This window comes from Schistocerca piceifrons, chromosome X (assembly GCF_021461385.2).
Source record: "Schistocerca piceifrons isolate TAMUIC-IGC-003096 chromosome X, iqSchPice1.1, whole genome shotgun sequence".
NCBI lineage: Eukaryota > Metazoa > Arthropoda > Insecta > Orthoptera > Acrididae > Schistocerca > Schistocerca piceifrons.
In genome coordinates, this window is record NC_060149.1 from 169,773,202 (window position 1) to 169,797,266 (window position 24,065).

The following is a 24,065-nucleotide window of genomic DNA, read 5'->3' on the forward strand; positions in this document are numbered from 1 at the left end:
CTGTTAATTGTAGCGTTGGTTGTGATTCACATAAAGACATATTTGATTTATTTTTTTTTTTCAAAATATAGCAGAAGACTTCCCAGCAGTGAAGTTAGATCGAACAGCTGAGAAAAAAACTATATGATATTGTGAAACCAAAGGAGTTAAGATGAAATATGAGTGTATTAACAAAAAATGGTAGAGAATAAATAACACATAAGGTTGGTAATGTTGGAAAAACTTAAGGGTATGGAAGACTTAAATATAGTAGTTAATAAATTGCAGGACAGACATGATACAACAAAAGGGAATATCTGGCTTTATAAACCTAAAAATATATACAGTCAGAGGTACTGGGAAGAGTTTGCTTATCTGTGACAGCAGACATGTGTAAATTATTGAAAATCAAATAAATTCAAGTTTGCATGCGAGTTGTTATGCAATGTAAGACAAGATAGTACTTGGAACATGACTTTTAGCAAAATTTTGAATGTAATTTACAAATAAAGCCACTTGAGGTGGAAACTAATGTAGCTATAATACTGTCAATTGCTTATAAAGATAATTTTCAAGACATTCAGAAGGATTTGTTAGAGGAAGAGAAGCTTGAAGAGAATTGATACTAGAATACAACCAGTGATACATGTAAAAAATAGAAGATTTTGAAGCAGAGACTGTTCTGAAGGAGGAGGAGGGGGAGGAGGAGATTAGTGTTTAATGTCTTGTCCACAATGATGTCATTAGAGATGGGCTGTTCTGGAGACTGGGAGTCAGGTTTGCAGCATGAGAGCACACACTCAGTTAGTTGGGTCACTGGGATGAAGATTCGAGGAGCAACGTCCACAATGATGTCATTAGAGGTGGGCTGTTCTGGAGACTGGGAGTCAGGTTTGCAGCATGAGAGCATACACTCAGTTAGTTGAGTCACTGGGATGAAGATTCAAGGAGCAACATATAAGTCATGTAAGCTAGTGAGATAGCAGATTTTTCCCAACTTTTGGAATAAATGATGCTAAATGCAATCAGGCATGTTTAGTGATCACAGATCTTGAATATGAGTTTTATACTACGTATGGAATGGATGACAAAAGTAAGTGTCATGATTAACTGTAGTAATCGACTGTTTGAATTTGAAGTAGGAAGTAATAGTTTTAAAGTTCCATCTAACAAATTTTATCAGGTAAAGAAATTGTAGGCTCAACCTAACTACACTAATAGCCTACTGGCAATTATGAGCATTAAGATCGTCCTGAGTTATGGAACCAAAAGATAGTTTGCACAGTTGGGTTGGGTTGTTTGGGGAAGGAGACCAGACAGCAAGGTCATCGGTCTCATCGGATTAGGGAAGGACGGGGAAGGAACTCGGCTGTGCCCTTTCAAAGGAACCATCCTGGCATTTGCCTGGAGCGATTTAGGAAAATCATGGAAAACCTATATCAGGATGGCCGGACACGGGATTCAACTGTCATCCTCCTAAATGCGAGTCCAGTGTGCTAGCCACTATGCCACCTCGCTCGGTTTGCACAGTTAATGAGAGGATTATAGAGTTCGAGGGTATAAATAAAGAACAGAAGGAGCAACTCTCTGAATTGTTAGAAACTTACTGTGATGTATTCTCTGAAGATCCAGGGTAGGTCCAGAAACTTAAGGGTATACACTGCAGCAGCTAAGTGTGCAATGAAGTGCCAGAGCTTGTATGGAGTGTGAATGAATTGTGATAGTTAGCATTTTATTCTTTGTATGTGTTTGCTAATTTAAGTTTTATTAATTGATTTCCCCCCCCACGAACCATGGACCTTGCCGTTGGTGGGGAGGCTTGCGTGCCTCAGCGATACAGATGGCCGTACCGTAGGTGCAACCACAACGGAGGGGTATCTGTTGAGAGGCCAGACAAACATGTGGTTCCTGAAGAGGGGCAGCAGCCTTTTCAGTAGTTGCAGGGGCAACAGTCTGGATGATTGACTGATCTGGCCTTGTAACATTAACCAAAACGGCCTTGCTGTGCTGGTACTGCGAACGGCTGAAAGCAAGGGGAAACTACAGTCGTAATTTTTCCCGAGGACATGCAGCTTTACTGTATGATTAAATGATGATGGCGTCCTCTTGGGTAAAATATTCTGGAGGTAAAATAGTCCCTATTCGGATCTCCGGGTGGGGACTACTCAGGAGGACGTCGTTATCAGGAGAAAGAAAACTGCTGTTCTATGGATCGGAGCGTGGAATGTCAGATCCCTTAATCGGGCAGGTAGGTTAGAAAATTTAAAAAGGGAAATGGATAGGTTAAAGTTAGATATAGTGGGAATTAGTGAAGTTCGGTGGCAGGAGGAACAAGACTTTTGGTCAGGTGATTACAGGGTTATAAATACAAAATCAAATAGGGGTAATGCAGGAGTAGGTTTAATAATGAATAAAAAAATAGGAGTGTGGGTTAGCTACTACAAACAGCATAGTGAACGCATTATTGAGGCCAAGATAGACACAAAGCCCATGCCTACTACAGTAGTACAAGTTTATATGCCAACTAGCTCTGCAGATGATGAAGAAATAGATGAAATGTATGACGAGATAAAAGAAATTATTCAGGTAGTGAAGGGAGACGAAAATTTAATAGTCATGGGTGACTGGAATTCGTCAGTAGGAAAAGGGAGAGAAGGAAACATAGTAGGTGAATATGGATTGGGGGGAAGGAATGAAAGAGGAAGCCGCCTTGTAGAATTTTGCACAGAGCATAACTTAATCATAGCTAACACTTGGTTCAAGAATCATAAAAGAAGGCTGTATACCTGGAAGAATCCTGGAGATACTAAAAGGTATCAGATAGATTATATAATGGTAAGACAGAGAGTTAGGAACCAGGTTTTAAATTGTAAGACATTTGCTGGGGCAGATGTGGATTCTGACCACAATCTATTGGTTATGAACTGCAGATTGAAACTGAAGAAACTGCAAAAAGGTGGGAATTTAAGGAGATGGGACCTGGATAAACTGAAAGAACCAGAGGTTGTAGAGAGTTTCAGGGAGAGCATAAGGGAACAATTGACAGGAATGGGGGAAAGAAATACAGTAGAAGAAGAATGGGTAGCTCTGAGGGATGAAGTAGTGAAGGCAGCAGACGATCAAGTAGGTAAAAAGACGAGGGCTAATAGAAATCCTTGGGTAACAGAAGAAATATTGAATTTAATTGATGAAAGGAGGAAATATAAAAATGCAGTAAATGAAGTAGGCAAAAAGGAATACAAACGTCTCAAAAATGATATCGACAGGAAGTGCAAAATGGCTAAGCAGGGATGGCTAGAGGACAAATGTAAGGATGTAGAGGCTTGTCTGACTAGGGGTAAGATAGATACTGCCTACAGGAAAATTAAAGAGACCTTTGGAGAGAAGAGAACCACTTTTATGAATATCAAGAGCTCAGATGGCAACCCAGTACTAAGCAAAGAAGGGAAGGCAGAAAGGTGGAAGGAGTATATAGAGGGTTTATACAAGGGCGATGTACTTGAGGACAATATTATGGAAATGGAAGAGGATGTAGATGAAGACGAAATGGGAGATAAGATACTGCGTGAAGAGTTTGACAGAGCACTGAAAGACCTGAGTCGAAACAAGGCCCCGGGAGTAGACAACATTCCATTAGAACTACTGATGGCCTCGGGAGAGCCAGTCATGACAAAACTCTACCATCTGGTGAGCACAGTGTATGAGACAGGCGAAATACCCTCAGACTTCAAGAAGAATATAATAATTCCAATCCCAAAGAAAGCAGGTGTTGACAGATGTGAAAATTACCAAACTATCAGTTTAATAAGTCACAGCTGCAAAATACTAACGCGAATTCTTTACAGACGAATGGAAAAACTGGTAGAAGCGGACCTCGGGGAAGATCAGTTTCGATTCCGTAGAAATGTTGGAACACATGAGGCAATACTAACCTTACGACTTATCTTAGAAGAAAGATTAAGGAAAGGCAAACCTATGTTTCTAGCATTTGTAGACTTAGAGAAAGCTTTTGACAATGTTAACTGGAATACTCTCTTTCAAATTCTGAAGGTGGCAGGGGTAAAATACAGGGAGCGAAAGGCTATTTACAATTTGTACACAAGCCAGATGGCAGTTATAAGAGTTGAGGGGCATGAAAGGTAAGCAGTGGTTGGGAAAGGAGTGAGACAGGGTTGTAGCCTCTCCCCGATGTTATTCAATTTGTATATTGAGCAAGCAGTAAAGGAAACAAAAGAAAAATTCAGAGTAGGTATTAAAATTCATGGAGAAGAAGTAAAAACTTTGAGGTTCGCCAATGACATTGTAATTCTGTCAGAGACAGCAAAGGACTTGGAAGAGCAGTTGAACGGAATGGACAGTGTCTTGAAAGGAGGATATAAGATAAACATCAACAAAAGCAAAACGAGGATAATGGAATGTAGTCAAATTAAGTCGGGTGATGCTGAGGGAATTAGATTAGGAAATGAGACACTTAAAGTAGTAAAGGAGTTTTGCTATTTAGGGAGTAAAATAACTGATGATGGTCGAAGTAGAGAGGATATAAAATGTAGACTGGCAATGGCAACGAAAGCGTTTCTAAGAAGAGAAATTTGTTAACATCGAGTATAGATTTAAGTGTCAGGAAGTCGTTTCTGAAAGTATTTGTATGGAGTGTAGCCATGTATGGAAGTGAAACATGGACAATAACTAGTTTGGACAAGAAGAGAATAGAAGCTTTCGAAATGTGGTGCTACAGAAGAATGCTGAAGATAGGGTGGGTAGATCACGTAACTAATGAGGAGGTATTGAATAGGATTGGGGAGAAGAGAAGTTTGTGGCACAACTTGACTAGAAGAAGGGATCGGTTGGTAGGACATGTTTTGAGGCATCAAGGGATCACAAATTTAGCACTGGAGGGCACCGTGGACGATAAAAATCGTAGAGGGAGACCAAGAGATGAATACACTAAGCAGATTCAGAAGGATGTAGGTTGCAGTAGGTACTGGGAGATGAAGAAGCTTGCACAGGATAGAGTAGCATGGAGAGCTGCATCAAACCAGTTTCAGGACTGAAGACCACAACAACAACAACAACAACAACAACAACAACAATTGATTTTATTTTCTGCATTTGGGAATGTTATCTGAAGATATGTTTTTTTTTTATTTTTCTTGTTTTTTTTTGGGGTGGTGGTGGGGTGGGGAGGGGGGGGGGGATAGCATGAACTGTGCTCATAATTTTAAGGTTGATAATCATTTGTTTGTTCTGTGATGATTAATGTGAAGCAAGAATAGAAAGCAAGGGTTCTATGTGATGGCTGATGAGATATGGGGGCAATATTTGTGTGGGTCATGTAGATATAAAATTTGTTTCCTGTTATGTGGAATGCATAATTTTAATAGTTATATGGTCAGTAGCATTTTATCACCTGACTAATTCTGGCTTTATTAATGACTGCAATAAGCTTATCTGCAAGCACTTATGTAAATTACAATATATTCCTTTATGTTAGTTAGGTTGTTAACTGGATAAATTAGATGTATCATCACTTGCATCACTTGCATCAAATCCTGAACTAAAGCATTCAACTGAGCTTTTTTGTAGGAATCTTTGTTTCTGTGAGGAGTACTTTATGGCTACTCTCTGTGCTCCCTGAAGAACTTTTTTACCATTGTTTCAAACAGAACTCTTTTTGTAAAATTTATTTGTTTGGGATGGAATATTTATTCCTGTTATAATTGTTTTGATGACTAAACAGTATGTTATGGATAAAAATGCAAATGTACAGAAAAACATAATTTATTTGATAGTCTGTATAAATCATACATATTTCTCATTAAAACTGATTACGAATGCCATTTTCATTGACAAGAGTATTTAAATGTTAGGTTTGTTAGACAGTATACATTATGGCCATAAAGTAAAACTAGTGGTATGAAGCTAATGATGATCAGACAGACACCTTTCCAAAATATTTTGTAAATAGTTATCATGTGAACTTTTACAATCATTTTTGTTTTGATAGTTTAGTAATTAAGTACTTTCAGATTATTACTATCATCATTATCATCATTACTAATTTTAGTATTACAAGTGTCAATTTGTTCCCTGCAACAAATACAGAATATTTTTATTTTATTTTATTTTTCTTTCACTTCAATGTTTGTGATTTGATGGGCAACAGCCATCGGTTCAAAAATTTTGCTATTCATTTTATGCATATGAAAATTCTAGGGGTAGCTGTGCCACTATGAGTGACCGCATCCACTACAATATATTAAATACTTATGTATGTGATCAAAGATATATTTTAAGTTGCAACAGTGTAGCAAATGCAGCCTCTGGTAACTGTCACATGTGATTTCAGGCAGGGGTGCACGTAGTGGCTCCAAGTGCACATAGTGGACACTTCGTGTTCGGTAGCCATGAGGGCAACATCTGTTGTATAAGATCACACCCACAAGGTCAATATACATGTTCAATTCATGTGGAGCTCTTATTTCAACCTGTCATGGCTTAAATTCACATATTTCATAGTTCTTATACTTCTAAAATTGAACGAGAACATAATATGTTTCTTTATGGGACTTAGATCTCAGCATGGACAGATTCATATACGTGTCTAACCGCTAGATATTATATATCTGCCAGACTAAGCCCTTCATCAAACAGAGACAAACCAAGAATTTCACACATCAACACAAGCACAACTGACACACACATGGTCATTGTCGTCTACAGGTTCAAAGGCATGACTTAAGTTCCTTATTCAATAAATGGCCATGTGAATAATTTGGGTTGCACAATAACTTAAAAGTCAATGAACACACACATCAGCACCTTGAAGTTGGATCATGAAATGCACACCATTTTTGGGGAGTATACCCTTTCCTAACTTGATGATGAATCTATCTTCATTTCCATGTAATAGCAGTTGACTCATGTCCCTTCTTGTGTCTCAATGTTTTCCACTATGTCATCATTGCTGATACCTCTTTCACCCTCTCCTGTTCATACATTAACTATCACCAAATGAATTTTACAGTGATGCAGTTTATGTCAAGTTTTTCCATTAAAATTGCATAGTAAAACTTCACAATAATGACTACTTCTTCAGCATCCACTTGTAATATTAATTAATGATTATGCACCAATATGGAAGGTTGTGTAGACCATGCAGCTTTGATGACTCATGTTCAATCCCCTTCAAAATCTTCCAACAACTTTGTAGCAGTAAACATAGTGCATGAAATTCTCCCTGTACAATTTTTTAAGCAGTTTAAAGGTTTACATAAAGTTTTCTCTTCATCTGATGCAAAATTTCATACACATGCATTGTGCTTCTGACTACGCCATTCATGAAGTCAACTGAACATTTTGTATAATTGCTCACTCTACCAAGATTTACACTTTCTAATGTTGTCCAAGGATTTTAAAAATGAATACTTAAACATTATGGTAGTATATTTCACAATGAGATTCATTCAGTCCTGGTCACTGTCTTGGTGGTCACACATAATCAATAGCATGTAAACAGTCCAGTCTACATGTTCAGTTATCTTTCAGGACAGTTCTGTCTTTCTGGTGAAGCCACGTTGGAAAGTGCAAACTTAAGCATAATTTTTGAACCACTTATAACTACACAATGTCTATTTTATGGCATGGAGATAAAAATACAAAACCTGTGAGTTTACTCATTTTTTGTGCACCATCCATTACAGACAGATCTCAACATGACTCCTGGTTCCTACATGATGTCTGTAGTTGCCATCTACAGTGATGTATTTTAACTACTTCATCTATGTAGTCAATGTATCAAGCTTCCTGCTTACATAGCATTTTGATTGTACTTTGATATTCAAAATAGTTACTATTCTCGTCTTGAAGTTCCTCTTGCTTTTATATCGTAATATTCAGAAAAAGTAAGAAATGCAATTGGATGACAATTAAATATGGGCAGTAGTTTTAAATTAAGCAAGGCCTGGGACCCAGCCTTGAGTATGACCAAAGTACAGTGGCAGCCTATGTGGAGGTCCGCTCCTGTCACACAACTGAAGAGTACAAAGAAGCATTGTCACCATGCCAGCAAAGATGCACATCTGGCACCTGCTGGGATGCTACTAAAGGCCCTGGATCAATGCCCAGTGTGATGCTACTATGCTACTCCCACCGTTGTGCCAGATCCATACACAGAGGTGGCAGCTGGAGGCAGGATTTGGGGAGATGGGGGGGGGGGGGGGGTGAGAGGATATAATGACAGCACCCAGCAGATATCACACAATCATCAGGAATGCCTGAAGGTGGCATGAAGCCAGCTTGCTGAAATATCACAAATTTTAGATGATCCACCCTGCTGAATACCAGTGAACCATTCAAGATTTTTCTACACTGAGAAAACATAAAATCATGAATCTGAAACAATTTTGGAAATTTTTGACATTTATTATTCAGATGTTCCTAATGAGAATGAAGATCTGGATGAATCTGTGAATGAAAAGAATGTAAGAATACACTGATTTACAAGTAAAGCCATTATATACTTGATTTTCTCCTTGCCATCAAATAAATGACCAAATTTCTTCCATATTGATGATTCCAAGTTAGTTTCTCACAATAATGTGAAATCATCTCATTTTATTTCATCTTAAATGCAACTATGTCCACGGTGCTCATTTTGTTGACAAATTCTCACCAATGTTTTACTCTGACGCACTTGCTAAGTAGTCAGACAATCACTACAATGTGTTATTTAAAGGCAGCAGAAACTTCGCAACTCACACCTCTCAGGTTCCCAATTGCCAGGGTTGTCATTCAGCTCATGCTTGCAGACTGCAAGACAGATAAGTTCTCAGCAACGCATAGTCACTAGGTGCACATCCCTTGGGTCCAGCTAAAGTGCTCAAAGCCACAAGGTAAGGATGGAAACAGACTTCTGCTTTACCGGGGCCTTGTGAACATTCCAAAAATGCCTGCTGATTTCAGGTTTCCAGATATCATTACAACAGCCGTGTGGTGCCGATTCCTGCAATCTAATTCATTCATTTGAAGTGTATCTGAAAGGTTGACAAAGTTGTTTCTTTATGAACACCTTTGGTATCTTCTGTTAGTAATAGGTCTCTTCCATGCCAATCTTTTATTACCACACCTCTATCATTTACAGCACTAGATGAATTTGATTTTGTGTTCTTACTCTGAAGCAGTGCATTTTTGATTCCATATCATTTAATGTAAAACAGTGTAGACAAAGTTCTCAGTACTACAGGTGGCCTCTTGTAATGTCAGTGATGAAATTACAACTTTTATCAAGAATTTCTCCAGTTTCAACATCCTTAGAAGTAGAAGAATCAACTATACTTGTCTATTCTGTTTCAGTCCCCTCCATATTTGATGCCAGATGAAAACGTTTATCACTAACCTCACATCCAACACAAAAATGTGTACCCATCCAACTTGTCATTGTGATGCTATTTTTCTAAGAATGAGTACAAGTGAGTTTTATGTACTGTCGGATGTCTCCAGTTATGTGTGTGATGACACTGTTTTCATCTGAATACAACAACATATCAAATATTTAAAAAAAGAAAACATCATGTTAAGGACAGTTAAAACTAATTGGTTTCCAATTCAAATAATATCTTGAACAAAATTAGCATCCTACACTATATGATCAAAAGTATACGTTTTTCATATTAGGTGCATTGTGCTGCCACATACTGACAGGTCCTCCATATCAGCAACCTCAGTAGTCATTAGGTATAGTGCAGAGGGAGCAGAATGGAGCATTCTGCAGAACTCCCGAACTTTGAACGTGGTCAGGTGATTGTGTGTCACTTGTGTCATACGTCTGTACGCAGGATTTCCGCACTCCTACAAATCCCTAGATCCACTGTTTCCGATGTGATAGTGAAGAGGAAACGTGAAGGGACACGTACAGCACAAAAGCGTACAGGCCAACCTCAACTGTTGACTGACAGACTGCCGACATTTGAAGAGGGTCATAATGTGTAATAGGCATACGTCTATCCAGACCATCACACAGGAATTCCAAACTGCATTGGGATCATGGCTACTCATAAACCACACATCACACCAGTAAATGCCAAATGACACCTCGCTTGGTGTGAGGAGTGTAAACATTGGATGACTGAACAGTGGAAAAACATTGTGTGGAGTGATGAATCATGGTACACGATGTGGTGATATGATGGCAGTTTGTGAGTATGGCAAATGCCCAGTGAACATCACCTGCCAGCTTGTGTAGTGCCAACAGTAAAATTTGGAGGCGGCGGTGTTATGTTGTGGTCATCTTTTTCATGGAGGGGGCTTGCACCCCTTGTTGTTTCATGTGGCACTATCACAGCAAAGGCCTAAATTGATGTTTTAAGCACCTTATTGCTTCCCACTGTTGAAGAGCAATTGAGTGAAGGCGATTGCCTCTTTCAACACGATCGAGCACCTTTTCATAACGCCCAGCATGTGATGGAGTGATTACACGACAATAACATCCCTGTAATGGACTGGTCTGCAGAGAGTCCTGACTTGAATCCTATAGAACACCTTTGAGATGTTTTGGAATGCCGACTTTGTGCCAGGCCTCACTGACCGACATCGATACCTCTCCTCAGTGCAGCACTCTGTGAAGAATGGACTGCCATTCCCCAAGAAGCCTTCTAGCACCTGACTGAATGTATGCCTGTGAGAGAGGAAGCTGTCATCAAGGCTAACTGTGAGCCAACATGATATTGAATTCCAGAATTACCAATGGAGGGCACCACGAACTTGTAAGTCATTTTAAGCCAGGTGTCCAGATACTTTTGATCACATAGTGTATGTTGAGTTATAGTTCATCTCCATGTTATTAATTTAATTTTTAATATTTCATTTGGCAAAACTGGTCAAAAGTATCTAATGTTTTTTATTCAAATAATGCATAAATATGTATAATTATATCTCATATCTAGACTAGGAAGTTATCAGTAATGAATACCAGTGATAGTTTCTAACTGTTGGAGGCTATAGTTATTCATGTATTATATAAGCAGCCTGACTGCAAGTATTGTAGCTTCTTCACATGTGCTAAAAAGCACAACTCCTATGTACAACCAGCTTTGGTACTTCAATAATATGTTTACTCATATCTTCCATTTTATTTAATCTTACATTAACTCCATCAGTACATACTTTCTACAATCACCATTAAAGGAACTAGACCTGCTTTTAAAAAATTCACAATCTTTCTTTAGTGAATTAACTAGTTTTACGTGATGCAAAATGGGCCATACCTGTGAACTTTCCCATCATCCCTTGCCTGTTTCTATCAGAAATTCACTTTATATTGCACAGGGTGATTTAATTCTAAATATACTTACTTTTTCAGGGCAGAACATTGTATGCTTTTACGTTTTTTCTACCACTAATACAAGAAGTAAAGCTGTCATCAACCCTAAGGTTGAAATTCACTAGGCGTGGTCCTCCTGGAGGTGGTATGTCACTGTCCTACTCCAACATTAGGAATTGATTTACAGGCCAGTTACAGTGGAATCTACAATTTAGCATCTTATTTAAAGACTGGTATAACTTGACCCTTTTACATATACAAGTCATTGGCGGAGGTCAAATTGTAGGACCGATCAATGACTGAACCCTGGACGTCTAGGGTGATTATCTGACACTTACCCATTGAACCACACCTACCTCAACTATGGAAAATTATATGAATGCTATGAAAACTGTAGTAACTATTTTTCAAAGTTACTAACCTTCTGTTACCGTGTCCAAGCTTTCCATCATCTCCTTCTCCCCACGAATACACTTCACCTTCAGCTGACAGTGCAAGGCAGTGCTTTCCACCTGAGTTAACTGCTACCTGAAAAATAACAATGTATTCATTAAATAACAAACAAGTACAGAAAGCAGTACAGTTCAAGGTGAAATACAATTGATGACAGGATCAAATATGTATGCTCTCAGACTAGTTGAGCATTGCTGTTGGTAGAATACTTCAGTTTGTTATTCACTGCTGGGCATTAAAACAGCAATATCATGGATAGCAAATACCTAAGTTTTACTTATTGTGTGTATACATTTGGTAAGAAGAAAACATTATTAAATTTGTAGGTTATCTGGGGTGCACAGGGTGTGAAATTTAGTACACAGAGTTGTCATTCTCGAAGCAACGGCTGTAACCCAGCTGGGCATTGAGTCAAAGTGAGCTCAGAAGACAGACACAGGTAAGTCATATTTCTGCTTCAATCCTATACCATAATTCATCAACTGTAATTGATGAAGATAACATTATGAATACCTCCAAGACAGGGCACAGGTACTGGTCTTAATGCATCAGATGTAAGCAAATACTGTAACTTTCTGGCACACTGAAACTACATGTCAGACCAAGACTGGAACTTGACACCTTTGCCTTTTGCAAGGCAGGATGCAAGTCACTCCCAGATAGCTCAGATGGTAAAGCATATGCCTCAAAAGGTCAAGATTCCAATTTCGAGTTTTTGTCTGGCACACAGTTTTAATCTCCCAGGAAATTTTAAATCAGTGCACACTCCACTGCAGAATGAAAGATCCATTCAGTAAGCCATTACTGACTACATGAACCATAGGTGATCACGTTGTGTACTCTGTGGCACTGCGTACCATCACATCTGGTGCTGGACACATGTGATGATGATGAATGCAGTGTCACAACTTCCATTCTCCTCAGAGCCTCATACACGCAGCAGGATGCTGTACACAGAACTAGGAGTTGTCTGAAAGGTGACACACTGCCACTTCTGCATCCAGTGCTCTCATTGGGCCTACAACTGTTAGCACCCTTTGTCTGCTGTCCTGTTGACAATCCATGGGGCTTCAGATGTCATTGCTCACTTTGTGTTGATACTTATCTGGCTAAACAAGCCTATACTCGAGGTATGTGACATAGCTGTACAATCCTGCACAGTTATAAAAAAATGTGTATGTCCTCACACACACTAGTCATGCAGGAGCAACTTAGATCCTGCATGGCACTGGGTATGTCCCACCTGAGAGCAATGATTCCATATTTGATGACAGTTAAGGGATCCTGACCAATTAAAGTAACAATATCATGGAATGATGAACTATAGCCTTCACAGATGATGATTCACCTCTGTCAAAGTCCGCCCTGATAGCTGAATGGTCAGCATGATAGACTCCCGTCCAAAGGGGCCCAGGTTAGATTCCCGGCTGGGTCGGGGATTTTCTCCACTCAGGGACTGGCTGTTGTGTCGTCTTCATCATCATTTCATCCCCATCTTGCACGCACGTCACCCAATGTGGAATCGAATGTAATAAGATCTGCACCAAGGCGGCTGGACCTGCCCCATAAGGGACTTCCCGGCCAATGACGCCAAACTCTCATTTCCATTCATCTCTGTCAAACTCTGACACATGATGGTAGATGTTTCTCCTTCTTACATGAGGCATTACACTATTTTCTCACACGCAACCAACATCTAAATGTGATGCTTACATACAGAATGTCAATAGAATTACCCCTCTTTACTTTATTAGGTTGCACTGAAATGCCAGCCATTTGCATATCCAAGCATGTAATACACTTAATGCCAATTTAATGTTTCCTGAATCCCACTTTCATAGTGCTGCAGTTTTAATGGCTATCAGCACACAGTCTTAGATAGAAAACCTGACCACTAGCCAGGCACCACCGAAACTAAGTCCGAGTCTTTCACTTACGACAGCTAATAAAACTGGCCACCCTTCAGTAATCTAAGTATCGCTATACATATGATTTGGCAACATTTTAGGATACGGAAGTGTCTGGAGGAAGTGTTGTCTTGTGCTAGAGGTGTACCAGGGCTGTATCAGTTCATGGTCTTGTGGTAAACATTGTGCATTGTAGACACAAAGTCACAAGTTCAAGTCCACTCCTAACTCTACTTTTTAAACAGAATTTCAGCTGTCTGCTAAAGTTATCTGTCTGACAGAACCTCTAAGATAATTCACTTCACCTTCTAATATACCAGTAATAGCAAAAAAGTCCAGTAACAATTCTGCAAAACAGCTGATGACTATGTCATGACCAGAACAGTTGACACTCATATGTTCCCTCAGCCTACATTGGCCACCAGCTACAGGCCACAGGCAGCCTGCCATCAGCCACCTCACATCACGGACTGTCCAGCCAGGTGACCGCAGTGTCAGGGTGTATACGTGTACAAGGAAAAAAAATTCCCGGATTTTTCTCGGATTTCCCGGTTAAAAATACACTTTCTCCCGGGCGAAAGTAAACTTTTTCTATGTTAAGTGACAGTATACTCTTCCCCGGCACTGTAAAACTCATCAATCCTTTGAATATTTATTGTTTTATATACTGACATAGAATTTCCCAGCACTTTCAAATATGAATCTCAGGGGGGAAAAACACCTTTGATGTGCAGCAACATGTACGCTGCATATTTTCGTATTACGAAGGTATAAATTTGAATTCCTCCAAACACCGCATGGCACTTCCCGAAGCATTGAAATCGAGATTGCGATACGCTTTTGTAAGCGTGATCTCGCCAGCTGATGACAGCATAGGACACATGATGTAATCAGCCAATAGCAATATCACTCTTAAGTATCGCAAACACACAAATAATGAAAGTTAATGGTTTAAATAAACATACATAGCACTCACATATAATATTGGTCTCGAAGCTTAATAAGCTGGAAGAGAAGCTAAGTTTCCACATATAATGTTGATCTTTTTTGCGCGTGTTACACTTTAAGATACATCACACAAATGTACCAGTAAAATTTTTAATAATGACGTAAATGTCTGATCTTCTGGACTATAAATTCTTCTAAATGGTCGTCCTGAAAGAGTTGACTTTTAAATGAGAGTGAAACGCTTTGTTATTTAAGAAATTCATCGTACATTCTCACATATAGTTCATCTTGCGTATAAGTAAATCTGCTTTGAATGTAGCGCTTTTCAAAACACCATTCGCAATATTTTCCCGCGACCTGTTAGACATAGGTTTGGTTCAGCAGTTGCAACAGAGCGCCAGATAATAGGCATCATCGCGCTTGCGCAGCTACAATGACACAGGAAGCCCTTATGTTCGTACGTGTAAAACATTAAAAGATCTTACATTGTGTCATAAAAGGAACAAGACAAAAGAGGATACTTCAAAAGCGTCGGAATTTCATGAACCATACTAAAACGCATAATTCGGCTTCAAATGCACAATCGTATGTAAATTTTCTTGGAGTAAGCACTCCGTCTTCATGCCACAAGTGGCCCATCGGGACCATCCGACCGCTGTGTCATCCTCAGGTGAGGATGCGGATAGGAGTTGCGTGTGGTCAGCACACCGCTCTCCCGGTCGTTATGATTGTTTTCTTTGACTGGAGCCGCTACTATTCGGTCGAGTAGCTCCTCAATTGGCATCACGAGGCTGAGTGCACCCCGAAAAATGGCAACAGCACGTGGCGGCTGGATGGTCACCCATCCAAGTGCCGGCCACACCCAGCAGCGCTTAAATTCGGTGATCGCACGGGAACCGGTGTACCCACTGCGGCAAGGCCGTTGCCCAAATTGTCTTGAAGTACCAGTACTATATTATCTCATGTTTGGTTCAATATGGCATAATGCCATACGTGCACTTGAAATGCAGCGAAAAGTCGAAACTAGCCAATAGTGTGAAATCAAACACTTTGTTTCAAATAAATTGACTGTCTCAGCAGAAAAGATTAATAAAAACCGGTAAAAATAACTTCATTGTTCTGTAAGGCGATTAATGCTTGACTGTCAGAAAGGTGGAAATAAAATCTGAAACTAAAAACATATTTTAGCCTTCCGTAATTATGTGAACTATTTTAATTAATTTGATAGCTCACTGCCACAAAAATCCGTTTTGTTATTGTTTAGCATGAGAGCAATAAACGAAGAGGAAACAACAAAATCACTGAACGTGAACACAGGTCATGTCGCGAGGACCCACGTCCCCACCACAACTCAGACTGCTCTGTGCGCCCCAGATTTACTATATTTTCGAATCGGGGCAATATTAAGAAGTGGCGCCCAGCCACACTTCTGTAACCAGAAGTGGGAGAAGGTACTACTCATATGCGACTCAACTGCGAATCCGCAAGATCCTGCCTGCAACTGCTCAAACGAATCTAATTTAAACAGTTATCACGTCACGCTTATCGGAGGCAATTTGTTGTTATAAAGCATTGCATAGTCTTCCTAAAGTGTTTGATAGACTTTGCTGTTGGTAGACGCTTGTATGAGCACTGTTTTGTTGTATACGGCTCATTTCCTTTGTAACTTTTTCATTTTCGTTTTTTTTTCTCTCGTTCATGTTTTGTTGCTGCACCATTATTCTGCAGTAGCGGGATGCAGTAATTTCCTTTGTTAGAATATTGGTTCTTACCAGTCAAAATCACAAAAATTTAACTGAAAACTAAAACAAAGAAAAATTCCTGGAATTCTAAACAATTCCCGGGTTTTTCCCGGTTTTCTCCCTGATGAAAAAATTACCGGGTTTTTCCCGGATCTCCCGGTTGTCCCGGGTCGTATACACCTTGAGTGTGGAGCTGCGAGTGTATTTAACAACTGTCACTTCTTTTTGTTTTAAGTTCTAGTATTTATCTTGCCATTACATAATGGATTTTGTATATACTGCATATTTGCTTGATAATCATCAGTTTGCTCATTGAACATACCAAAGCAATATTGTTACCGGTGTAAAGTTATGATGTTAACCTCTTAAGAAGAAAATAATGGCCAAGCCCTAACAAAAGACATACTCGAACAAAGGGCAGTGTCCCTTTCCACGGGACTTTAAAAATGGTGTAAAATGTCGGAAATGTAAAATATGGAAAATAATGTTTTAAGCAATAAAAGTTACGTATAGAATCCCCATTGCTGTTTTACAGTTTGTGTATGATATATGTACATAACAGTCATCAAAATGTGTGTCAGGGACTTGTTATTATCTAATAAAGGTTTATTATCTAATAAAAACCGATGATGTAACTGGAACTGGTAACTGTCTGGGAAGCAGAAACGTTACACTTAATTTCATACATCATAATTGATGTTTTTGGAAAGCCTGCAGCTCGCATTCTTTATTTAAATATTGAAACACTGCACCACTTATGTATTTTTTCAAGCTTAGCACAATGCATTTTGAGAACTTATTCTTGTTGCCAAGTGCAAATAATTACATAAGCATTTTGTGTCGTGTTTACACATGTGGCAGTTATGTAGAAAACCACACACATGAAACTATCACTCACAATGTTTGTGAAACATCACAAAAAAATACTCAGTAAATATTGCACTTGACAACGAGAATAAATTCTTGAAACACGTCTTGCTAAGCAAGAAAAAGTACGTAACTAGTGCTGTGTTTAAATAAAAAAAAATATGATGCTTTGAGCAATGCAAAGTGAGCAAAGTGGCTAATATCGCTACAAGTGGCCAAAACATGAAACACACTACATATAAAACTTCCTGGCAGATTAAAACTGTGTGCCCGGCCGAGACTCGAACTCGGGACCTTTGCCTTTCGCGGGCAAGTGCTCTACCAACTGAGCTACTGAAGCACGACTCACGCCCGGTGCTCACAGCTTTACTTCTGCCAGTACCTCGTCTCCTACCTTCCAAACTTTACAGAAGCTCTCCTGCGAACCTTGCAGAACTAGCACTCCTGAAAGAAAGGATATTGCGGAGACATGGCTTAGCCACAGCCTGGGGCTAAGCCATGTCTCCGCAATATCCTTTCTTTCAGGAGTGCTAGTTCTGCAAGGTTCGCAGGAGAGCTTCTGTAAAGTTTGGAAGGTAGGAGACGAGGTACTGGCAGAAGTAAAGCTGTGAGCACCGGGCGTGAGTCGTGCTTCGGTAGCTCAGTTGGTAGAGCACTTGCCCGCGAAAGGCAAAGGTCCCGAGTTCGAGTCTCGGCCGTGCACACAGTTTTAATCTGCCAGGAAGTTTCATATCAGCGCACACTCTGCTGCAGAGTGAAAATCTCATTCTGGAAACACTACATATAGTTTGACAAATGTGTTACAATGATCACAACAATCACAAAGCTGTGCAACAGTTTGGAAATGGTTGTGATGGTCATGATACCTGTATTAGAACAAACCTAGTTACTCCCATCATCCATCATGCCAAGTAGAGCTTGGCAGCATGTAATGGATCTGGGAGATGTGTTATTTTCTACCAGATTTGTCAATACCAAATCTTATGAGGGAGGTTGTAAATTTTTTCTTATATTTTTGTCAGAATATTTTTCGTGAATTGTAATTTGCCTTATTTTATGCTAATTTGCTAATATGTTCGAGAGTGACAGCATATTGATTAATAGTAGTAGATGTGACGAAGAATATCAAAGAGACTGGTTACGAGTGGAAGCTTGTGTGTTGTGTGAAATGTCTTTGACGCTGGAGCCGTCTTTGACCGTAGTCAGTCGGCAGTGAACACTCGGTGTGTGACGGTGGAACAATGTACAGGTCCCCGTTATAATAATTTACAGCAAAAATGAGTTATTCTACTACTTTTTTATATAAACATCAAGAAGGAAGCACATTCAGAAAAATGGTATTTGAAGCACCAAAAATGAGGCAAACACATTGAACCAGGACATTTCCGCAGCCGACGAAACAGCATTATGGAATCATACTTTCACTAGACGACTGAAGCCAACACAAAAAAGTCAAATACCATCTTATAAACATCCACGGAAAAGTGAGTATTGTCACGAAATATGCTAAATTCAAGTGTATAAAAATAGTGAGCATATTTCAAGCAGCACGAGATATGGCAGAAATCATTCTGACTTTTACCCATTTCCCAGTTCAGATGTGCTGAGTAGAGCACCCTGGTGTCAAGAAACTTAATCACATAAAATTTGTAAACATACATGGTAGCCAATGCCATGCCAGCATCATTTTATGTCAATTACATTAGTTTTTTTCTCCACAAATATTTTTTTATGAAGCGTAAACTGATAACACAAAATTGGGTGAGAATTAATATTGTGAACATAGGAAATATGATGAGAGTAAATAAATAAATAAATAAAATGTAAGTGGCAGGAAAACATTAATTCTGGAAGGTGAAAGTGGAGTTATACTGTATTTTGCATCTGGCAGCTCAAAGAGGGTGTTGTGCACTACGAACTTCTCGCCAGGAGTGTGTCCATGGCCACAGGGTAAGAAAAATGACTGACAGAACTGCATAACGTGTTCTTGCAACATGATAACTCACTCAACTGATTTCAAAAACAAAACTATGCATGAGTTTGTTTGGGAAGTCATCCCTCATGCACTTATTATTCTGATCTTATCCCCTCAAATGTTTACCTTTCACGCTCCTTATCAAACAACGTTCAAGCAAATTTATTTCTGGATGAAAATGTAATTTACTTGGAACCAGTAGATTTCTACATGTGTGGAATCCATAAACTACCTGACCATTGTCAAACTGTTTTATAGAATGTGAAATAATATATTGTTTATGATTAATTTCTCTCTGATGTTAATTGTTGTGTTCAATAAACTAATGGACAGAGCTATTAAAATATGCACTGTACTAATACAAATTACATACAACTTACCTTGATAACTATACAACAAAAGTCTATTTTAACAAGAGTGTACCTATATTGGAACAAATTAGTACAATACTACTCACTTTGGACTTCAAAATGGTCTATGTTTCCTTGGTGTCTTGTGTCACATCCAAATGCTATGAAAATGTAACAAAAACCGACTAATCAAATTAATCAACAAAATAAACACAAAGAGAAAATGAACAACATCAGCAAAACTTTTACACTGCAGTATATAACATTCCCACCATGAAACTTTAGAAGTATCTTGGCTGTTTGAAACATGGATTGCAGGATATCAAAAGGGACATTTTGAAATCAATGAGTTGAGGCTCAAAGGCAATGTGACTACTGTCCTCAAGTCTGGGCACCTCCTGTTTCAGAATAATTAGTATGTAAATCTGCAAATTGGTGGCATACCTCTGCTAATTCACAATAGCAGGGAACACCTTATCACCAAGACCATGTCTGTCTCAAAAAGAGTGATCTACATGATCCTTAAGTTAAATGCTAAGACTAGGCATCAAACCATTCACGTCTAGCACTTGATTTCACCTCAACTGATGAAGAACTAGAATAGTTCTATAACAATCTGCCAACAGAAGAAAGTTCTTAAACTAGCACATTTTCCTTAATACATGGTGATTTTAATAGCAAGAAAATCTGTAAAGCAAGTGGACATTGACAGCCCTGACAGCACCCTTAAGAATTAAATAGACTACATCCTTACACTGAACAGCTGAATGTGCACAGCTGTATCAGTCATAAATTGCTTCTACACACGTAGTGCCTACAGACTTCTAATAACCAGCATCTATATTAACACCCAACTCAAGAAAAAACATATGATGGAAAAGGAAGATCTGACCGAAAATAAAAGAGCTGAAAGAGAAATGGAGTTCAGCCAATGTACAGACAAGAAGTTACCTACAGAAAAGTTAAGAGGAAAGAAACTGAATGAACTCTTGACAGAAATTACCAGCATTATTCAAACAGCATTAAAGAAAGTTAGTGCACCCCAAAAACAGAAATCTTTGAATCAACCTTGAAACAGAACAGCTTATAGAAGGAAGATGAAACACTGACAGAGATGCACCCAAATACAGAGACCTCAACAAAAAAATAAAGAAGGCAACCAGAAAAGCTCAGCGAATGCAAAACACAAGACTGATTGAGGAGACCATCAAAATTAATGTAAACACGAGAGTCATTCTAGTCAGTCAAAAGAAAAGCTTATCATCCACAACATTTGCAATGGCTGAGAAGTTGTTACTGAAAGATACCAACATTGACAGTATATCACTGTCAAGCCAAAGTGTGAATTATGAATCACAAAAATTTGTTATGAAGTGAGTCAGAACTGGAACTTCTCGATAAAAATGAACTGGAAACTGCTCTGAAACAACTCAAGAATTGTAAGATGGTAGGAGAAGTTCCAATCACACCTAATTGTATTAAATAAATGTCTCGAGGAAGGGAAGATTCAAAGAGACATGGAAAAATGTGTTATTGAAAATGCAACTCCAACTATCCAATAGAGGAAGAACAATAGTGGAGAGTGATCGTGCCACAGTGTTGAAGTGCATATCATCATCAGAATATATACTTGAGTACACAATATTACACAATGTGGATGCAATACTTGTTCAAAAAGAAATTTTTAGGAAACTCTGAAATAAGTACAGGTGTACTTGGAATACAATAGTACGCAGTCTGGATATAAGGCTGCTACAAAGTGAAATTGCTAGGCTCCTTGAAATAAGACCACTGTGGATATTTGTTTCACTTGGGGTGCTAAATAAACAGTACAAATTGTAACACAAAATGAAATATGCAACAGTATACAGGGTATCTGATTTGAGAAGGAGCATGGAATGATATATGTTGTTCACACATAATTCACTCCACCTTTTGTCCTCTCCCCATGGAGAGCATTAATTAAATGAATGCTGTAGCTCATTTGTAGAGAAGCATCAATGGGTAAAATGTGCTTCCTTTAAAGCCTGGCATTAAAGTCTTCCCTCTGTTGAAAGTGCCAAAACCTACACATCCAAGGCAATGTGAACAGGGATTCAAGAGTGTTATCTATTTTTTTGAACGCTGATAAAAGATAAACAATACCAGTGACAATTAATTAATTGTCTTGTAGATTTTGTAACAGAATGAATCAACTAGACCTCATACCTAGCTTGAAAGGTACGAAGAGTCTTTTCATAGTAATATTTTGTGGTATAATCCCAAACACAAGATATCCAAAATATTCACATAAAACAATTTAGATTTTTTTCCCTTGTCAGTGTAGTGGAAGACCATACTGCTGCTAATAAGATATTGCTTGCAATGATCATAGAGTCATAAATAAAAACACATTTGCTATAAACACATTGCTCTAATAATGAGTCAAAATGGAAAAAAAAGCAACCTTGAGTTCCAGAATGCTAATAATTCTAATCCTGCATAACTGATGCTAAAATAACATCAAAAATTGCAAAGCTTAACCAAAATCTGTGAAATATCTATAAAATAAACACATTCGCATAGTACACTATACTCATACCTTTTTTATAAAAACATGTTGGATAGATTCAAGAAGTGTAGGAGTTGTTACGGAATCTGTCCCACCAATTCCCAATCTGCCACCAGCACCATAGCCTACAGATGAAGAAGACAAAGAAAGCATAAGGGCATTTTTTCCCAGATAATGCAAAATTTAAAATTTAGGATATATCAATAATGGGCAGCTTTCAAAACAAGACAATGCCGCTTGATAACACAAATTAAATCTGAAAAACATTATGTTAGGTATATATATTTTGTGGCATATTACTATAGCATAGGAAATAACTGATTTAACAACAAATGTATAACAAATGATTAAATTAATTATGAACCTCCACCAGAATAAAAGTAGCAAGCTTCCTGAGAGGTCCGGACAAGTGCAGAGGGCGACATTACTTGTCATTGGGAGCTCCAATGTTAGGCAGGTGATGGAGCCCCTCAGGGATAGGGCAGCTAAGGATGGGAAGAAGGCCAATGTGCACTCCGTGTGCATACCGGGGGGAGTCATCCGAGATGTGGAAAGGGTCCTTCCGGATACCATGAAGGGTACAGGGTGCAGCCAACTGCAGGTGGTGGCTCATGTCGGCACTAATGATGTGAGTCGCTATGGATTGGAAGAGATTCCCTCTGGTTTCCGGCGACTATCTGAGTTGGTGAAGACTGCCAGTCTTGCTAGCGAGATGAAGGCAGAGCTCACCATCTGCAGCACCATCGACAGGACCAATTACAGACCTTTGGTACAGAGCCGAGTGGAGGGTCTGAATCAAAGGCTCAGATGGTTCTGCAACTGTGTAGGCTGCAGATTCCTTGACTTGCGCCATAGGGTGGTGGGGTTTCGGGTTCTGCTAAATAGATTAGGTGTCCACTACACACAGGAGGCAGCTACACATGTAGCAGGGGCTGTGTGGTGTGGACTGGATGGTTTTTTAGGTTAGATAGTCTTGGGAAATATCAAAAAGGGCTCCAGTCTCAAAGGGTACAGGCCAAAGAAATGACGAGAATCGACCAAGCAACAGTCGGTATTGTAGTTGTAAATTTTTGTAGCTTTGTTGGATAAGTACCAGAGCTTGAAGTGCTGATAGAAAGCACTGAAATCATTATAGGAACAGAAAGCTGGCTAAAGCTGGAGATAAATTCTGCCAAAATTTTTACAGAGGCACAAACCATGTTCAGAAAGGATAGATTAAATAAAGTAGGTGGTGGTGTGTTTGTGTCTGTTGGTAGTAGTTTATCTTGTAGTGAAGTTGAAATAGATAGTTCCTGCGAATTACTATGGGTAGAGGTTATACTCAACACCCACACCAAAATAATAATTGGCTCCTTCTACCGACCCCCCAACTCAGATGATATAATAGCTGAACGCTTCAAAGATAACTTGAATCTCATTACAAATAAATACCCCACTCATGCAGTTATAATTGCTGGACACTTCAATCTACCCTCAATCTGTTGGCAAAAATATATGTTCAAAGCCAGTGGTAGACAGAAAACATCTTCCGAAATTGTGCTAAATGCTTTCTCTGAGAATTAATTTGAACAACTAGTTCATGAGTCGACATGAATTGTAAATGGTTGCGAAAACACACTTGATCTCTTAGCCACAAATAATCCTGATTTAATATAGAGTGTCATGATGGATACGGGGATTAGTGAACACAAGGTCATTGTAGCGAGCCAAAAACCATATCAACGAAAACCACGCAAAATATATCTATTTAAAATAGCAGATAAAAATTCGCTTGATGTCTTCCTAAGAAAGAGTCTCCATTCCTTCCAAGCTAGTTATGTAAGTGTAGACCAATTAGATAGATTCATACCACATAAGTTAATAACAGACGGGACTGATCCACCATAGTACACAAAACATGCCAGAACACTGATGCAGAAGCAATGAAAAAAGCATGCCAAATTCAGAAGAATGCAAAATCCCGAAGACAGGCTAAG

At 38.9% G+C, this 24,065-nt stretch overlaps 1 protein-coding gene across 1 annotated transcript in view; it reads right to left on the reverse strand.

Moving 5' to 3' along the window:
- The window catches only part of LOC124723043 (E3 ubiquitin-protein ligase HERC2), an 819,840-nt gene that overhangs the window by 163,351 nt on the left and 632,424 nt on the right, over positions 1 to 24,065 (reverse strand). The window contains exons 69-70 of the mRNA XM_047248222.1: positions 22,120 to 22,214; positions 11,718 to 11,824 (exon numbers count right to left, since the gene is read on the reverse strand). Of these exons, the coding sequence (XP_047104178.1) occupies positions 11,718 to 11,824; positions 22,120 to 22,214 (202 nt within the window). The remainder of the gene's footprint in view (positions 1 to 11,717; positions 11,825 to 22,119; positions 22,215 to 24,065) is intronic.